This window comes from Chenopodium quinoa, unplaced genomic scaffold (genome assembly GCF_001683475.1).
Source record: "Chenopodium quinoa cultivar QQ74 unplaced genomic scaffold, ASM168347v1, whole genome shotgun sequence".
Classification (NCBI taxonomy): Eukaryota; Viridiplantae; Streptophyta; class Magnoliopsida; order Caryophyllales; family Amaranthaceae; genus Chenopodium; species Chenopodium quinoa.
This window is the reverse complement of record NW_018743066.1, coordinates 483,395-501,338: the sequence shown is the minus strand read 5'-3', so window position 1 is coordinate 501,338 and position 17,944 is coordinate 483,395. Positions and strand designations below refer to the sequence as shown.

At 34.1% G+C, this 17,944-nt stretch overlaps 1 protein-coding gene across 1 annotated transcript; it reads right to left on the bottom strand.

The window, feature by feature from the left end:
• Window positions 1-2,799: 2,799 nt before the first annotated feature.
• LOC110731226 (accelerated cell death 11-like) lies at window positions 2,800-16,750 on the bottom strand. Its single transcript, XM_021911068.1, has 5 exons — window positions 16,353-16,750; window positions 14,400-14,627; window positions 14,091-14,263; window positions 3,837-3,982; window positions 2,800-3,213 (listed from the first exon to the last, which is right to left on the bottom strand). The coding sequence occupies exons 2-5, from the start codon at window positions 14,589-14,591 to the stop codon at window positions 3,107-3,109; spliced, it is 618 nt and encodes a 205-aa protein (XP_021766760.1). The 5' UTR covers window positions 14,592-14,627; window positions 16,353-16,750; the 3' UTR covers window positions 2,800-3,106.
• Window positions 16,751-17,944: the final 1,194 nt, after the last annotated feature.

Sequence of the window (17,944 nt, the reverse complement as noted above, 5' to 3'; positions counted from 1 at the left end):
ATATATGCTACCAAAACACATACCTATAGTAGTTGCATATCTATCTATAGAATGAAAAAGATCTTTACTTATTTCATACGATTAACTAAGACAATTATTATTGTATATAATAATTTCCTAAAATATTAAAGTTTTATAAAAGATTTTTTTTATAAAAAAAAATAAAAAATAAAAAAATAATAATAATAATTAAAAAAAAACTAAGGACACAACAGAAATTGGCGTATGTCACTACTCACTACGGTTGGTGTATCTTTTAGTATATAGTTAATATAGTTATTAATGATCGAAAAATGAAAATAATTTGAGTGCATCCAATTATTTGTCCATAACCACTTTTGAAAAAAAAAATGGTAACTTTGTAAAAACAAATATTACAAAGAATAAGAGCAGGTTCACATTTACTGAATTGAACTGAACTGAATGGAGCTGAAATGAATATTTTATGAGAAAAGAAAATTAGGAGCTGAAGTGAACTGAAAATTAATTTTTTTCCTCATATAATCGGAATATATATGGAGTATAATATCTGTAATTACTAAATTAAGGTTGATTAGCTTGTAATAGTTATAACTTGAACGATTTCCCCTATCTATATACATACTGTATATAATTGTTAAGAATGAAATCAAATCAACATTATTCTTAGTAATGATATCACATGATGATTCTAAACATTAATTTCTAAATTTGAAGATAATTGCCATATAGTACGTTTGTGAGGTATATATATACCAGGATAATTGTAACGTAGTTGTATACAACATAATAGAGCGTAACACATTGACGTATTGTTAGCTTGTGCAACAAACCCAATTTTCAAATACGAAGACTTCTGGCTGTTGTTGTGCTTTTGTTGCTTGCTTTTTGTTGGTTCTTTTGTCACAAATATCTGGTAAGAGATACTATGAATTCGTTAACATTGTTACTACAAATTAAAGTGGTACGAGGAATGTATTATAAATGTATTCTAATATCGTATATTCATATAATATAATGTTTAGGGGGTTACAGCCAATGCAAAAATTGGTGTATAGCAAATGAAGTACCAGACGCAGTGATACAAAAATCGCTAGACTGGGTATGCGTGAATGCAAAAGAAGCATGTAACAGAATTCAGCCAGGACAACCCTGTTATAAACCAAATGATTTAAGAGCTGTTGCTTCCGTCGCCTTCAATGACTATTGGCAGAGGGTCAAGCACGCTCCCGGAGCCAAGTGTGAAATCTATGGCGCTGCTATTCTGGTTGACATCGATCCTAGTATGTCTCTTAATTAACCCACTTTGTTTTTCTTATCTCAACCATAGCTATTATACTTCTAATATTATGTATACTCGTAATAATTTAATTCGTTGTTCATTTGACAACCAGGTTTTGGCAATTGCAAATTTAGCTGCTTAACTTGAAGATATTGGGAGATAAACAAGATGAAGAGAGTAATAATATATCAGGAACTTCTTACTGGCTATCTTCCAGATATTTGTTTACACTACATCATACGAAGTATATAATATGTAGTTTTTTTAGTTTATATAATATTCTGAGTTTAATAATACAGCTCTTGAAAAGATGATCATTTCGCCAACCTCTACTGATCATGACATTGAACCAAGTTTATCTTCGTTATGCATTGGATCAGTTGCAAAAAAAATTGTGACTAATTAATAGAATTGATCTTAATTTACCCAAATCTAGGAAATTTTCTCAATAATTAACCACCACAAAAGCAAAATATCAACCATTCCATTCATCTACAAAGATTATAGCTGACACTTGAAATCTTCTTCAAGTTTATCTTATTAATGACCAAATTCTGTACCACTTATATACAGAGTTAGATTGAAAGTGAATCACAAGGGACAAACCATACGTCCGTAACAACAAAAAACTATACCAAGCCATATAAAAGCTAAACTGAAATCCAAGAATAAGCTCATTCAAAAACTTAAATATTGAAAATTTTGCAAAAAGTTTACAGTAATGAACTTATTAGTTCATAAACAAATCAGTTTTAGTTCAAGTTCAAGCTCAAGCTATCTTTGAGATTCATGTCTAATATACTTGTACAAACTTACAGCAAATAACAAAAAAAAAAAAAATGCATTGGAAATGCAAACAAGTAATAATTTTAAAGGAAAATTTGCAAATTGCAGCCATTTAAAGTTCGTATTTTGCTAATTGCAGCCATTTAAATTTTTTTTTTTGCAGATTGCAGCCCAAAAGTTCATATAAATTATAAATTGCAGCCCGACTCAACTTTTTCATCGGTTTACAAGTTGAAAAATCTTCAATTAAGGTTTTAGGGGCCATTTTAAACCTTAGGGATCCGAATTGAGCTCGGAATTAACAAAAAAAAATAAAGCAAGTATCTCGTTTTGCGTAATAAAAGTGTATCGATTTGTGGGAAACTGTAAATATGAGACACTTACGTTATTTTTTTGCTAATTTCGAGCTCAATTCGGGTCCCTAAGGACTAAAATGACCCCTTAAACATTTACCGAATATTTTCCAACATGTAATCCAATGAAAAAATTAAATCGGGCTGCATTAACAATTTATACGAACTTTTGGGCTGCAATTTGCAAAAAAAAAAATTAAATGACTGCAATTTGCAAAATATGAACTTTAAATGGCTGCAATTTGCAAATTTTCCAATTTTATATTTAAGAATATATTTATACTATCTCCGTTAACATTTACTTGCAACTTTGGGGTATTATTTGAGACATAAAGTAAATGTTAACAGAGGTATTATTTTGCTTGACCAGCTAGCCAGTTATGATTTTGAAAACTTAGATTTTGGTTCAAAAGTCTACTGTTATCATTTTTTTTTTTTTTATCCAATGACAAGAGCTTGAAAAGGGCTCGAGTTGTCAAGGAAGATAATAGGGTCATCTATGGCCATTTGGCAACATTTATTGCAAGCGAGCATTAATGAGTCGCAAAGGCCTATAGCAACCCTCATTAGTCCTACCAGCTTGAATGAGAATACTCAGCTTACGCTTATTTACACGGTCGTAATAAACAATAAATAAACATAGTAAATACTAAGAGCATATTACAGTCTATTGTTTCTAAGCCATACAATGAATTCCTCCAACAATTCACCAATCTATGCCTAGTTCTTTCGAGAGGAACAACTTGTCAATGTATCCAATCACAGCATCCGAAGAAGTAATGTAGCTTTGCATTTGGATGCGGGCAGAGTCCTCTGTAAAGAAACCAATAAACAAGTAGAATATAAGCATCTGATAACAAACTAGACAATACAACATACAAGTTCCTTAAAATGTTCCTCTTACTTTACAAAGCAAGGGCACAAGCATAAAAAATTAAGTGTATGTCAAACTGATACTAAACTACTACTAGATGCCAATAAATTGACACATAAGGGCTCGGAGACTAGGAGAGCATTTCACAGTGAGTTCTGAGAAGCATTCGACTCTGGTGAGACAAAAACCTGCCAGAGAGCTTCAAACGACCAATATAAAGCAAATAACTAATTGCGCAACTTGAACATATTTGAATCCTAAATTTATTTAAGCATACATGGATACCCCCCCCCCCCCCCTCTTCCTAAAGAAATTCTCTCTCTCTACAAAAACTCATCCAAGAGGCAAATTTCTCTCAAGATATTACAGCCCATATTTTATTCTTAAGGAACTCATTTTGAAGCGAGTCATTTCAAAAAGGGAATATTTTAAGGGGATCTATTCTAGAGAATGGAGATCAGACATAATTACTAAGCATTTACTAAATTATTGAACTTCCATGCACAAGAATCACAATATGAATGTATTAGTCAAGTAAAACTAATGACGAAGGTGCACCCACCATCCTCATTCAGCTTCTTCATCAACTGCGGCCTAGAAGGCAACGCATACATCCCTGCACCAACAGCTTTTCTAATAGCCCATCCATGATATGGAGCAAAGACTTGGGTGTACGAATTAGAAGCGGCATCCTTCAAAGAATTTCCCCTGAAGATAGAAATACAGACTGCTTCGGTTATTCATATTCCAACAAAATTAAGCTCAGCCTAGATCACATTTCCATTTTATAACTATTGAAAGAAGAAATAGAAGCTAAAATATCATGTGAAGAATTAAGCAAAAGTCGCGACAAAACTTATAAATTCGGCAGAAGATCAGATTATCAGTGTAACTGGTTGAGCAAGCCTTTCAATGAATGAATCTACATTCTTCATTCCATGGTCTTTCTATGTAAACAAAATGACTGCCAAGCCAACTGAGTATAAGCTATAGCCAAAACACTAGATACGGGCTCACAGCCAAACTATCTGACTATTTCCCTATTCAAAATTCTTGCCAAACTAATCCAAACAACCAGTACGCCAACTATTAAACCATAATAGTTCTTGTACTCAAGCCATTTGTTCAACTTGTAAACAGCCGGACCACATATAAAACTTTGGAGGATCAGAGGATTACTGTTCTCATAAACAAATTCTTCTGCCCAAAAAAATTGAGCTGTTTAATTTCTCAAACATTTTTAGTAGTTCCAAAGAAACTAAACTTCTTCAACATTCTGAGAGGATTATTAATTGGCAATGCCGCAAAGATATTGGATTTAAACTTGAAAGAATTAGCCTCATTAACAGGCAGAACAAGTCAATGACTGATCTTAAAATTGTGTTGTTTGAAAAGGAGACAATCATCCACATCTGGAGCAAGTAATAAAATAATAATTAAATAAACAAGTCAATTCTTTAAAGCGGGAACAATTCTTGCAAGTCTTCATCACCTTGAGCAACAGTGTTCTGCAGTTTAGAGGACTATGAGATTCACTAAAATTTGTAAAAACAGGCTATATTGCTTTACCATCAATCCAAATTATATTTTCATGATTCTCACAGTCAAAGACCTAACACTCTCAATGGACTAACCTTCAAGCTTTAACCACGTAAAAGCACTCCTACAAATGAAAGAAAGCCAGCAAATGGTTATACAGCCAACATTCACTCAATGACACTAGACCTAGCAAAGTCAATCATAAGCTTAACAATGACCATCAAAATAAAAACCACATTGTGCTATAATTTGAATGAACATAGGGTTTGTGAGGTTAGTAAAAACAAAAGACAGGCTCTTCGCAACCCACCCAGATAAAGTTCCTACAACCCAAATCTGTAACATGGAAAAGAAGCAACAAAATGTTGTTTAAGTCAACATCACTCCCATTACTCAAGTGGACATCCTCTCCAATGACATCATTGACTAAATTTAGCAAAGCCAGGTGCTTATAAATATGAATAAAAGACATTGGATTTTTTTTGTTATAAAATTTGGAGGTACATTTCCTTACTACCCATAGGTACACATTATGTAACACCACACCCACTAGTGATTGAATACAGGTTAGGATAAAACAAATTTTCTAAAGCATCAGACCATCATCTAAACCCCATTTTTACCAAATAATTTGACATAGAAATACAACAAAAGCTTTGATCAACAGCCTACTAAGCCATACAGAACCAATACTTTTTCATTCCAATGCTATGACAAGGATGTGCTCTTAGCATGATCCTTCATCATATCCATCTAACGCATCCACCAACTTCTGAATAACATGTTACTCCTCCAAACCTCCGGTGCTCCCCCAGACATGATGTGTTTTTCCTTTGACCTTTAGCTACAAACTCATCCACTAGCCAATTAGCTACCAGTTACACTTTCCAAAAAGATGATGTGGTAAAGTAGACAATAACACATTCTTATTCACTCTTGTAACATCACATACCCAAACCCCCTATAAATTCCAATTTATGCGTATAAATATGAACAAAGAGTGCACATAGCTGGCAGACAGGTTGTCCTCAAAACAACAGCAAAAAATTACAAGACACCTAATTCATTTAAACTCTGACAGGAGTAGCAAAGCACGGAAGAAGTTAAATAGAAAACTTTATCTCATAGCAAAGCACATGAAGGAAAGACTCGAAAATGTAACTGAGTTCCAGTAAAATCAAAAGCACCACAAACTTCCATGATCATTGCATGCCACAAGAATCCACAACGGCAATGAAATAAACACAAGATTCATAACACAACATTTTTGAAAATATTACGCAGCCTAACAAGTGACAATGAAGGAAGACTTGTGAACTGGATTCACTATAAGATCAACAAAGAATCCCAAATATCCAGAGAAAAGCAACCATGATCATTATTTTTAAAGCAAATCATTATTAACAGCATTAACATGAGAGCTCTTCCCTTAAGATAAACCCTTTCCATCCAGATAAAATCAGCAGCAGGAAGAAGGGGGTAATGAGGTGGCACAATTAAGCACCCAAATTCCTAGAATAGACATGAAACTATGAGTCTATGACAGAAACTAATACTGAATAATCCTCTATCTATACTTAGGAGTCATAATTTTCACAAAACAAGAAATCCAGAGGGATTACTGGATTAGAGCCTCCACCAAACATACTTAGCTCCAAGATCTCCCAAAGCAGGTCCTCTTTCTCATTAAATTGTCCAATTTACTGTCACACTTCCACAGATTATGACACATAGACTTGAAAGAATGGGTGAGGTTGCTAAATATACCCTAAAACCTGTATGGCAAAGGTTACAAGAAAAACCTAGTGAATACCGAATGCTTAGGATATTTTTCAATGTAGGTGCGATAATTTTAATGTAGGTGCGATGATTTTAATGTATTTGCGAATTAACTCAAGGCCACCATGAGCCTTTACATGACCGACTAATGATTATATACGGTTCAAAACAATATTACATGACCTTGGGATGCATCCCTTGCAATCCTAATAGTTTTCGACACCGAGTCACGAAACTTCATAAATTCAAAAATCAAATTTCGTGTATTATACCCTTAACTTTTGAACAATTTTTTTTTTACCTCTTTTAAACTCAGAAGAAAAAGAGGATAAGGCTTTCCCATAAACCCCACGAGAGCATTTGGATGGTTGTAACTATCCACTTTGCCTTTAAACGATCAATTCAACCTTTTATGTATACGCCTCCTCTAAATGACTTAAGGCTATTGCAAGCTTTTATTATGACCAACTATTAACTTTGAATGATTCCTAACACATTATATGACCCCAAAATGTTTCCTCTACAATCTTAAGACTTTTCGATGCCATGTCCTAAAACCTTCGACAGTAGTCCAATTTCTTAAATTATAGCCTTTAAAATGTCGTTTCGACCCATATACGACCATTAGTCAGCTACATAAAGGCCCCACAAAACCTTATAGCCAACATAAGAGGCGTGACGAAAACGCTTAAATTGGATGGGTCCACCCACCTAATTGGACTCCCGCAAGGTATTAGGGTCTATAGGAAGCTTCTCGGTAGTTTTTGTTCTCGGGTAAAAAATAAAGTCGAAAAATTGAAAAATTGAAGGCTATAATTCACATTTTTTGGACAATTTTGAAGATTTTGGACCCAATGTCAAAAAGTCTCGAGATATTAGGGGATACATCTTTGGATCATATAATGTCCTTTGGAACCATATATGATCATTATATATTGTCATAAATGTCCGTGGTAGCCTTAAGTTTATGAAATTGATGCAAGTGTTAAACGGGTAAATTGACAATTTAAAGGCATATTTGATAGATTTACCCACCAAATGGACTCCTTGGGGTATATTAGGGTCAATATGTAGCATCTTGTCAATTTCTTTTTCCGAGTCTAAAAAGGTGAAAAAATGTCCAAAATTGAAGGCTATAATACACAATTTTAGGTCAATATTGACATTTTTTCAAAAAATAAATTGAATGCGTGGAGTGACTTCTAAGGACATATAAGGTGGGTTGAAACCATAAGATACCTATAAGCTATAAAGATGTCTATAAAGTACTAAGAATGAGATTTTCAATGTAGGTGCGAGATTTTTAATGTATGTGCGAATTAACTCAATGCCACCACGAGCCTTTACATGACCGACTAATGATCATATACGGTTCAAAACAATATTATATGACCTTAGGATGCATCCCTTGCAATCCTGATAGTTTTCGCCACCAAGTCACGAAACTTCTGAAATTCATCTAATTTCATGTATTATACCCTTTACTTTTGAGCAATTTTTTTTTTTACCTATTTTAAACTCAGATGAAAAAGAGGATGAGGCTTTCCCATAAACCCCACGAGAGCATTTAAATGGTTGTAACTACCCACTTTGCCTTTAAACAATCAATTCAACCGTTTATGTATACCCTCCTCCAAATGACTTAAGAGGGTGTTTGTTTAGAGGGATAAAGTGAGGGGGATAGGATAAAAGAGGGATTGAACATGTCCTTTGTTTGTTTAGAGGGATAGGGATTATGAGGGGGGGTTAGGAGAGGGATAAAAAAAGGGAGTTATCCCTCCAAATTAATAACTAAGGGGGGTGGTATAAGGGATGGGGATTATATTTAATGGGTAAAAGACATTTATACTCTTAATAAAATAAAAAGAAGAAGAGAGTGAAGAAAGGATAGTAAGGGTAATTTTGTATTTTTATATGTTATTCCAATCTAATCCCAACTCATATCAATCAATGGGATTCACTATTTTTATCCTTATCCCATCTATTAATCCACTTTCTTATCCCACTCAAACCTTAAGGCTATTGTGGGCTTTTATTGTGACCGACTGTTAACTTTGAATGATTCCTAACACATTATATGACCCCAAAATGTTTCCTCTACAATCTTAAGATTTTTTGATGCCATGTCCTAAAACCTTCGACATTAGTCCAATTTATTGAATTATGGCCATTAAAATGTCGTTTCGACCCATATACGACCATTAGTCAGCTACATTAAGGCCCCACAAAATCTTTTAGCCAATACAAGAAGCGTGTACGAAAACGCGTAAATTGGATGCTTAACGGCAAATTAGATGGGTCCACCCACCTAATTGGACTCCGACAAGGTATTAAGGTCCATAGGAAGCTTCTCAACAGTTTTTGTTTTGAGGTAAAAAAAAATCAAAATTTCGAAAAATTGAAGGCTATAATTCACGTTTTTGGCACAATTTCGAAGATTTCAGACCCGATGTCAAAGAGCCTCGAAATACTAGGGGATACATCTTGGGGTCATATAATGTCCTTTGGAACCATATATGATCATTATATGTTGTCATAAATGTCCGTGGTAGCCTTGAGTTTATGAAATTAATGCAAGTGTTAAACGGATAAATTAACAGTTTAAAGGCATATCGGATAGATTTACCCATCAAATAGACTCATGTGGTGTATTAGGGTCAATATGTAGCATCTTGACAATTTCTTTTTCCGAGTCCAAAAAAGTAAAAAAAATTGTCCAAAATTGAAGGCTATATAATACACGATTTCAGGTCAATTTTGACATTAATTCAAAAAATGAATTGATAGCGTGGGGTGACTTTTAGGGACATATCATGTGGGTTGAAACCATAAGACACCTATAAAGATGTCTACATAGTACTGAATGAGATTTTCAATGTAGGTGCGAATTAACTCAAGGCCACCACGAGCCTTTACATGACCGACCAATGGTCATATACGGTTCAAAACATTATTTCATGACCTTGGGAAGCATCCCTTACAATCCTAATAGTTTTCGACACCGATTCACGAAACTTCTGAAATTCAACTAATTTCGCGTATTATACCCTTTACTTTTGAACAACTTATTTTACCTATTTTAGACTCGGAAGAAAAAGAGGAAGAAGCTTTCCAAAAAACCCCACGAGACCATTAGGATGGTTGTAACTATCCACTTTGTCTTTAAACAATCAATTTAACCGTTTATGTATACGCCTCCTTTAAATGACTTAAGGCTACTGCAGACTTTTATGTGACCGACTATTAACTTTGAATGATTCCTACCACATTATATGACCCCGAAATGCTTCCTCTACAACCTTAAGATTTTTCAATGCCATGTCCTAAAACCTTCAACATTAGTCCAATTTCTTGAATTGTAGCCTTCAAAATGTCGTTTCAACCCATACACGACCATTAGTCACCTACGTAAAGGCCCCACGAAACCTTTCAACCAATATAAGATGCGTGTACGAAAACGCGTAAATTGGATGCTTAATAGCAAATTGGATGGGTCCACCCACCCAATTGGACTCTTGGAGGCTATTGCGGTCTATATGAAGCTTCTCGGCAATATTTGTTTTCGAGTAAAAAAAAGTCGAAAACTCGAAAAATTGAAGGCTATAATTTACTTTTTTTGGACAATTTAGGAGATTTAGGGGCCAGATGTCAAAAAGTCTCGAGATACAAGGGGATACATATTGGGGTCATATAATGTCCTTTGGAACCATATATGATCATTACATGTGGTCATAAATGTCTATGGTAGCCTTGAGTTTATGAAATTGATACAAGTGGTAAACGGGTAAATTGATAGTTTAAAAGGCATATAGGATAGATTTACCTACCAAATGGATTCCAGGCGTGTATTAAGGTCAATAGGAAGCATCTCGACAATTTCTTTTTCCGAGTCTAAAAAAGTGAAAAAGAATGTCCAAAATTGAAGGCTATAATACACAATTTAGATCAATTTTGACGGTTTTTTCAAAAAATGAATTGAATGCGTGGGGTGAATTCTACGTACATATAAGGTGGGTTGAAACCATAAAACACATATAAAGATATCTATAAAGTACTAAGAATGAGATTTTCAATGTAGGTGCGAGAATTTTAATGTAGGTGCGAATTAACTCAAGGCCACCACGAGCCTATACATGACCGACTAATGATCATATGCGAATTTTGTACGACCTTAGAATGCATCACATGCAATCCTAACAGATTTTGACAACGAGTCACAAAACTTCTAAGATTCATCTAATTTCACATATTATAGTCTTTACTTTTGAACAACTTTTTTAACCTATTTTAAACTACGAAGAAAAAGAGCATGAGGCTTTCCTATAAAACCCACAAAACCATTTAGAAGGTTGGAACTGTTCACTTTGCCTTTAAACAATCAATTTAACCAATTATGTATACACCTCCTCTAAATGACTTAAGATCACTGCGGGCTTTTATGTGACCGGCTTTTGACATCAGTGATTCCTAACACATTATATGACACCAAAATGTTTCATCTACAATCTTAACATTTTTCGACGTCATGTCTTAAAACCTCCGCCATTAGTTCAATTTCTTGAAATATAGCCATCAAAATGTTGTTTCGACCCATATACGACCATCAATTCAACACATAAAGGCCCCATGAAAGCTAGTAACCAATACAAGAAACGTGTACGAAAATGCGTAAATTGGATGTTTAAAGGCAAATTGGATGGTTCCACCTACCCAATTGGACTCTGGGAGAGTACTAGGATCAATAGGAAGCTTCTCGACAATTTTTGTTTTCTGGTAAAAAAAAAAGTCGAAATTTTGAAACATTGAAGGCTGTAATTCACGTTTTTTTGGACAATTTCGAATATTTTAAACCCGATATAAAAAAGTCTCGAGATACTAGGGGACACATCTTGGGGCCATATAATTTCCTTTGGAACCATATATGATCATTATATGTTGTCATAAATGTCCGTGGTAGCCTTGAGTTTATAAAATTGATGCAGGCGATAAATTGAACATTTAAAGGCATACTAGATAGATTTACCCACTAGATGGACTCCTTGGGTGTATTAGGGTCAATAGGTAGCATCTCGACAATTTCTTTTTCTAAATCCAAAAAAGTGAAAAATTGTCCAAAATTGAAGGCTATAATACACAATTTAAGGTAAATTTTGACATTTTTTTCAAAAAATGAATTAATAACGTGGGGTAACTTCTAGGGACATATAAGGTGGGTTGAAACCATAAGATACCTATAAAAATGTCTATAAATTACTAAGAATGAGATTTTCAATGTAGGTGCGAATTAACCAAAGGCCACCACAATCCTTTACATGACAGACTAATGATCATATACAGTTCAAAACAATATTATATAAATAAGGATGCATCCCTTGCAATCCTAATAGTTTTCGACATCAAGTTACGAAACTTCTGAAATTCATCAAATTTCGTGTATTATAGCCTTTACTTTTGAACAATTTTTTTACCTATTATAAACTCGGAAGGAAAAGAGGATGAGGCTTTCCCATAAACCCTGCGAGGCTATTTGGATGGTTAGAACTATCCACTTTGCCTTTAAACAATCAATTTAACTTTTTATGTATACGCCTCCTCTAAATGACTTAAGGCCACATTATATGACCCCAAAAAGTTTCCTCCACAATCTTAAGATTTTTCGATGCCATGTCCAAAAACCTCAAACATTAGTCTAATTTCTTGAATTATAGCCTTCAAATAAGGCTTCTAGATAACATTTTAAAACACAACAAGATTATGCATCAAGATTATTTCTGGGGTCCAAAGAGCCCTGTGAATATGTGAAAGCCTACTTGGTGCTCGAAACCATCTCATTCATGCCTTAGCTCACCCTATGTTATCATGACTTGAAGCCTTATAAATGCTTTATCTTGGCCTTGAGAAAAATGGAAGTACATAAAAGGGAGGGGAAGGATAGAGGAGAGATAGGGAAGTGAGGAGTAAAGAGGAAAATAGAGCATACCCTCTTTACAAAAAAGGTTTTCCTTCTCTAAAAAAATCCCCACCTACAAGAAAATTGCTAAAATGTAGGAAAATCACTTTCAAGGAAAACGTTTTCTACCAAAAAAACGCAGCCTATTGAATTTCAATATTTTCCCTTCCTTCACAAAGTCAAGAAAAGATTGGCCTTTGGCCCTTACAGCTGATAAGAATGGCCATCATAAATACAAAGTTCAAGAGCATGTGGTTGTATCCCCTAACAATCTCCAAAATCTCCTTCAAACCAAGAAAAGACAAACAATACTAACCAATCTTCTTCTCAATTGGGGCATTAGAAGAATTTTTATTACCTCCAATCGAAAACAGGCTCACCATAACACATGCCATTACAGACATGAAGGGTAACAAAGACCAAAGCAGCAAATACAAAGTATAGAAATCTCAAAACTTAATTCTTGAGGATTTACTATTATACACATTTAAACAAGATTACTCAAAACTGAAGAAACAAGACCTTTTGTAAGATTATAATGCCCAAGAACTATTTTATCTCAAAACATTCTTTCCACTTTGTTTAAATGGATAATGCATCAATAGCTATTGTTTCTTCTTAAAACACCACAAAAACAGCCTTCGGACATAATTTATGTTCATTGATTCTCTCTGTACCCAACAAAGCAATCAAATGCTTAATAAATATAGATTTGCAAAAGTCGGCAGCTACCCTTTCACAAAATAATTCAAACTTCCACTTTTGATCAATGGCCAGTACAGTCCTAATTCCGAAATTTCTGGCCAACTGCATCAGTAAACTAGAGTAACAACAGTTTAAACTAACAAGCATCACAAAGTCATTGGTAAGCCATAAAATTACCAGTTACATGCACATTGACAAGTGTTTAATCAAGTAAGCAATCAGACGAAAGGGGAAGAAACATTTTCACTACATCATCCCCACCACTAAATTAAAAAGACAAAGCAAAATGCAAAAGAAGGAACCTCAAACTAACCTAAACCAACAGACTACGTTCTTCTAGACCATATGTACAAGAGAAGCTCAACAAACCCTTGCATAATAAGCAACATTTTAACGGGAGAAGAACAAAAAGAAGAATTCCATCAACTCTACTTGATCTTGAATATGCCAACAAATCCATTTTGTATGCTAACAATGATGGAAAATGCCTTCACTTATACAAAAAAGTAATCAAAACACTAACTACGGTAGTACGGTCTTATACAATAAGCACCAAACATTTTTGTTTCATAATTCACATATAATATCATATTTTCAGCGGACAAGGTTGGGTTCGTGACAAGACAAATAGATGGTTAGCCTGAGTTGGTCACGTGTGGTCATCGTGGGTTGAGTCACCTTTTGACAGCTCTAAGTACACATAAGCAATAATCTCAAACAGCAAAGAGCAAATATTTATAGACATAGCATTTAAAGATAAAAATTGATAAATAAAGCCAATAGCCATACATATATGGAGAGACAAAGAGAGGCCATTTGAGGGGGAGAAAAAAAAAATCATACTCAGTTGCAATAATTTGCTCAAAAAGTACTTTAACCATATCTAGCCCACGCTTCACTTTCAAAAGATTTCTAGTATGGCTGCCTTGTTTTCGCACTGTTTTTGCCTGAATATCTTGATCAATCAATACTTGTAATGTAGTAATCGAGTTTGAGGCCTCAACAAGATCATTAACCTACGCAAAATTCATGTACGATTAATATCACTTGCTAATAAAGTTCAGACATTTTAAATTAAATCCAAAAGCCTTCCTATCACAAGTGGGGAAAATGAGGTGATTAATAATGAAGAGACTAAGAGTATTGGCTTACCTTGGCAACATAGTCTATCCCTGCAAACTTAAAAGCTATCCCCAAACAACCAAACAACGGTGAGACAAGGGAACAAGCATGGGAAAATGGGGCAACTTTAAGATCAGAGTCCTGGGAATTAACAGTGGTTGCAAGATCATTGAATGCTTCAGCAATCTTCTTCAATGGCTTTTCTCCCCCATCCTCTGTCATTCTTCCTAAATTCACCCTTACAGATCACTCTAAAATCTGCAGAACATGATGAAAATAAATGCCTTAAGCAGTATGATTGCAACAAAAAACATACAATAGCAAGGGAGTGAAGACACTGAATTCCATCACATTTGCACCATTTTTTACCATATAGGTAGCTTGAAGTTGTTATTGTTATGTTAAAGTAGCCACACCACTTCTAAGTAAGAACATTGTTGTTGTTAGTCCCCCCCCCCCCCCCCCAAAAAAAAAAAAAAAAAAAAAAAAAGCTTTTTTTTGCCTTTGCAAAGATCAGAACATAGGAAATTATTGTAATTTTAAGTAGATACAGTCAGTTACATATCCATTTAAACAAAACTAAATCACTTTGTTATAATCATTATACTATAGATGATTGTTGAAAGAATTAACAAAATAAAAAATTTCTTATGGAGCTACATACTCCATAACAAACAAATCATCTAAATAAAGAAAACAGAAACCTATGATTTATTACTACGGAACACTATTTTGAAATAAAGGTAGAGTAGTTATTTACAAGGGAATTCTTGTTGGCGGTCTAATTTTTTAAGACTTACGCTTTAGAAGCGAAATAGTTTTGGAAACACCATAATCCTATGTTTTGGATTTTTCTGTAACCTTATTTTGCAAATAAAGTTCAAAAACTGTATGAAAAAAAATTGTTCTGTATCCCTCTTCCTGCCAAAGTGTCAAAGCACTAGTCACTCCACACACACGACACCCTATACGATGACCATTCAAGGACATGGCAATTGTTAGAGTAGTTCAACGATTTCTAAAATCTCCATTTAATTTAATTAAAAACATAAACCTTTCTAATTCACTTGCCATTTTGCCAAATCCCAGCTTTATCACTTAGCTCATCTAAATGGCTTTTACTTCTAGCAGCAGTGTACATAAAGGTCATAAACCCTCCAAAATGCTAAGCAACTTCCACAAATCAATGGCATTACACATAAAAGCTATGCAAAAAAACTATATGCCTATATGGTAAAATTTTGGGAATTCACTACCAGAAAAGCATGAATTTTGGTGGGAAAATATTACTCCCCAAGGTCACTTCAAACAGATACATTCAATAACCTTCCCTCATCCCTTTGGAGACGTAAGGCTAAAAGGATTTGACAAATCAACCGCCTTAAGCGTGAAAACCATCCAACACTATGATTTAATAACTGAAACCTCACTGGAATCCCTAATGCCTTATGTAAACAAAATATCGGAAAAGTACAGAGTAAACGTTTCCAATAACAAGATAAAATACAATTGCACGTTTATGAGGATAGCACCTAATCAAAGATCTAATGTATTGCAGAATATACAGACAAAGTGCAGAATGTGAACATAAGAATCCTAAATACTTGTACTTTAACTAGACAAACTATACTTGTATAATTCTATACCAGTTTTCAGTCATCAATAACCTTCTCAAATCAAATTAGGGTTTCTTCAATTATTAATGTAATATTATCATTGGAGTAAGAAATCCCATTAAATTCCAATACTACTTGATCATCAATCTGAAATCACAAATTCCTCAACTCTTAAAAATAGACAGTTAAAGTTCAAACTACCAGAACAAAGAACCCCAGTTACAGTAACTTGTACATTTCAACAAATCATCTAACAAACTACAAACCCTTTTGAATTTGAGAATCAAGACATGTTAATTTGTGAAGCAAAAAATAAAAATAAATAATATTATCCAAAAAAAAAAGAGTAAATTGAAAAGAATAATACCAAATTGGATATTGAAAGGAAGTTGTTGAACAGAGATGAGGCCAAATAAATGGAGTGTTTGAAGGTTAGATTTTGATGGCGATGGCGAATCGGCGGAGTTTTAGATCAGTGGAAGAGAGAGAATCGGAATTAACTAATGCGGAATTTGAGTGGTTGAAAAGGGGGAATTTTTATTTTTTTTAACCAAAATTCAAACGTCGGTTATAATTTTCCTTTTTAGTTTGCGTAACTTTTTTTTTTTTTTTGAAATGTACGAAGTATTCATTTTCTTTAACCTTAATAAATTATAATATGTTTGATTAACCAATTTGGTTGTTGATGTAGTGGTGGTGATTAGAGTTGCACTTGATAGGGATAGTGATGGCCAAGTGTTCAATCTCTTGTCACAATAATTGGGAATTGTTTGGAAACTTAACATATTTTCATAATTCATCCATGATTAATTGAATTGATCAAGTATAATTATTATAATCCCATACTGGTAGAAAATTAAAGGTTATTGTCTCTCTTAATGAAAAATGTATTTAATTCAATGGTTTCACCTAGAGGTATAGGTGTCAATTCGGGTACTTAGACTGAGTTAAGTGAAGTTGTGTCGAAGAAGGTGTGTTTCTAAGTTGTGTCATATTAATTATTATGTCCATATGTGAATCAAAATCTAAATTAAGTTTTTACAGCTCAAATCGAACCAGGTCATTCGGGTCAATTTTTGACACAACTACCAGGTGGTTTCTAGACATAGTTGGCCTAACCATCTTGCATTGATCTATCCACGCTAGCAAGTTGGGTTCAGAGGGCTTACCAAGCTTTAATTAGCTAATGCATATGTCTAAATACCTTAGCTTAATCAATTGCTCGATAACCATCCCTAGTTCTAGCAATTTCTATAGTAATTGGGCAAAGTAGACATCCTCATGCATCATCTTTCTCAAAAAAAAACCCCAATTCTTAGGCATGTCTTATGTGACAACTTTCTAGCACATTCTCCATTGGCCGCCATTGGTTTCGAGTAAGTTCAAAGTCTAATAATAACTCCATGCAACGACCCATTCTAATGTCATTAACTCATTATATCCTAAATTTACTCATTTGCATGCCAGTTGCACAAGCCCCAAATCTACAGACCCATTTATCATTTTCATTTATGCCAACTTCAAAGAACCCATGCATATATCAATCATCATCGTCTGATCATATTTCTTCACAATCATTAATTATAGTTTTATGTATATATGTACCAACTACGTTACCAAGGAGTAGTTCGTTTACAGTAGGAGTACTTGTTAAACTACCTAGTGATGCACTCTGCACAGTATTAGACATGCATGTCATAAGAGATTCAGAGAACACTATGTCCTAGAAAAAACAACACTCCTACTTCACAAGAATGAACATATTCCGTCGTGAAAAGGACAAAAGATATTCGATCGAAATTTAAGGTACGAAGTATAACAAATGCAAAAATTCTTGAGGTTGATCCAAGGTATTCGATGAATCATTTTCAAGATAGATCAAGTGAATAATCAAATATCATGAAATTAACTACAAAAGTCCAACTAAATCTCTCACAAAAAAGCAAGGGTGGGTAAGGA

What these genes read in the sequence shown, in the direction of transcription:
- LOC110731226 (XM_021911068.1), bottom strand. Translation starts at nt 14,591, where the DNA reads ATGACAGAGGATGGGGGAGAAAAGCCATTGAAGAAGATTGCTGAAGCA. An exon ending in GGATAGACTATGTTGCCAAG is followed by an intron (nt 14,264 to 14,399) that starts GTAAGCCAATAC and finishes AATTTTGCGTAG; the next exon opens with GTTAATGATCTTGTTGAGGC. An exon ending in GAGCAAATTATTGCAACTGA is followed by an intron (nt 3,983 to 14,090) that starts GTATGATTTTTT and finishes TTCTATCTTCAG; the next exon opens with GGGAAATTCTTTGAAGGATG.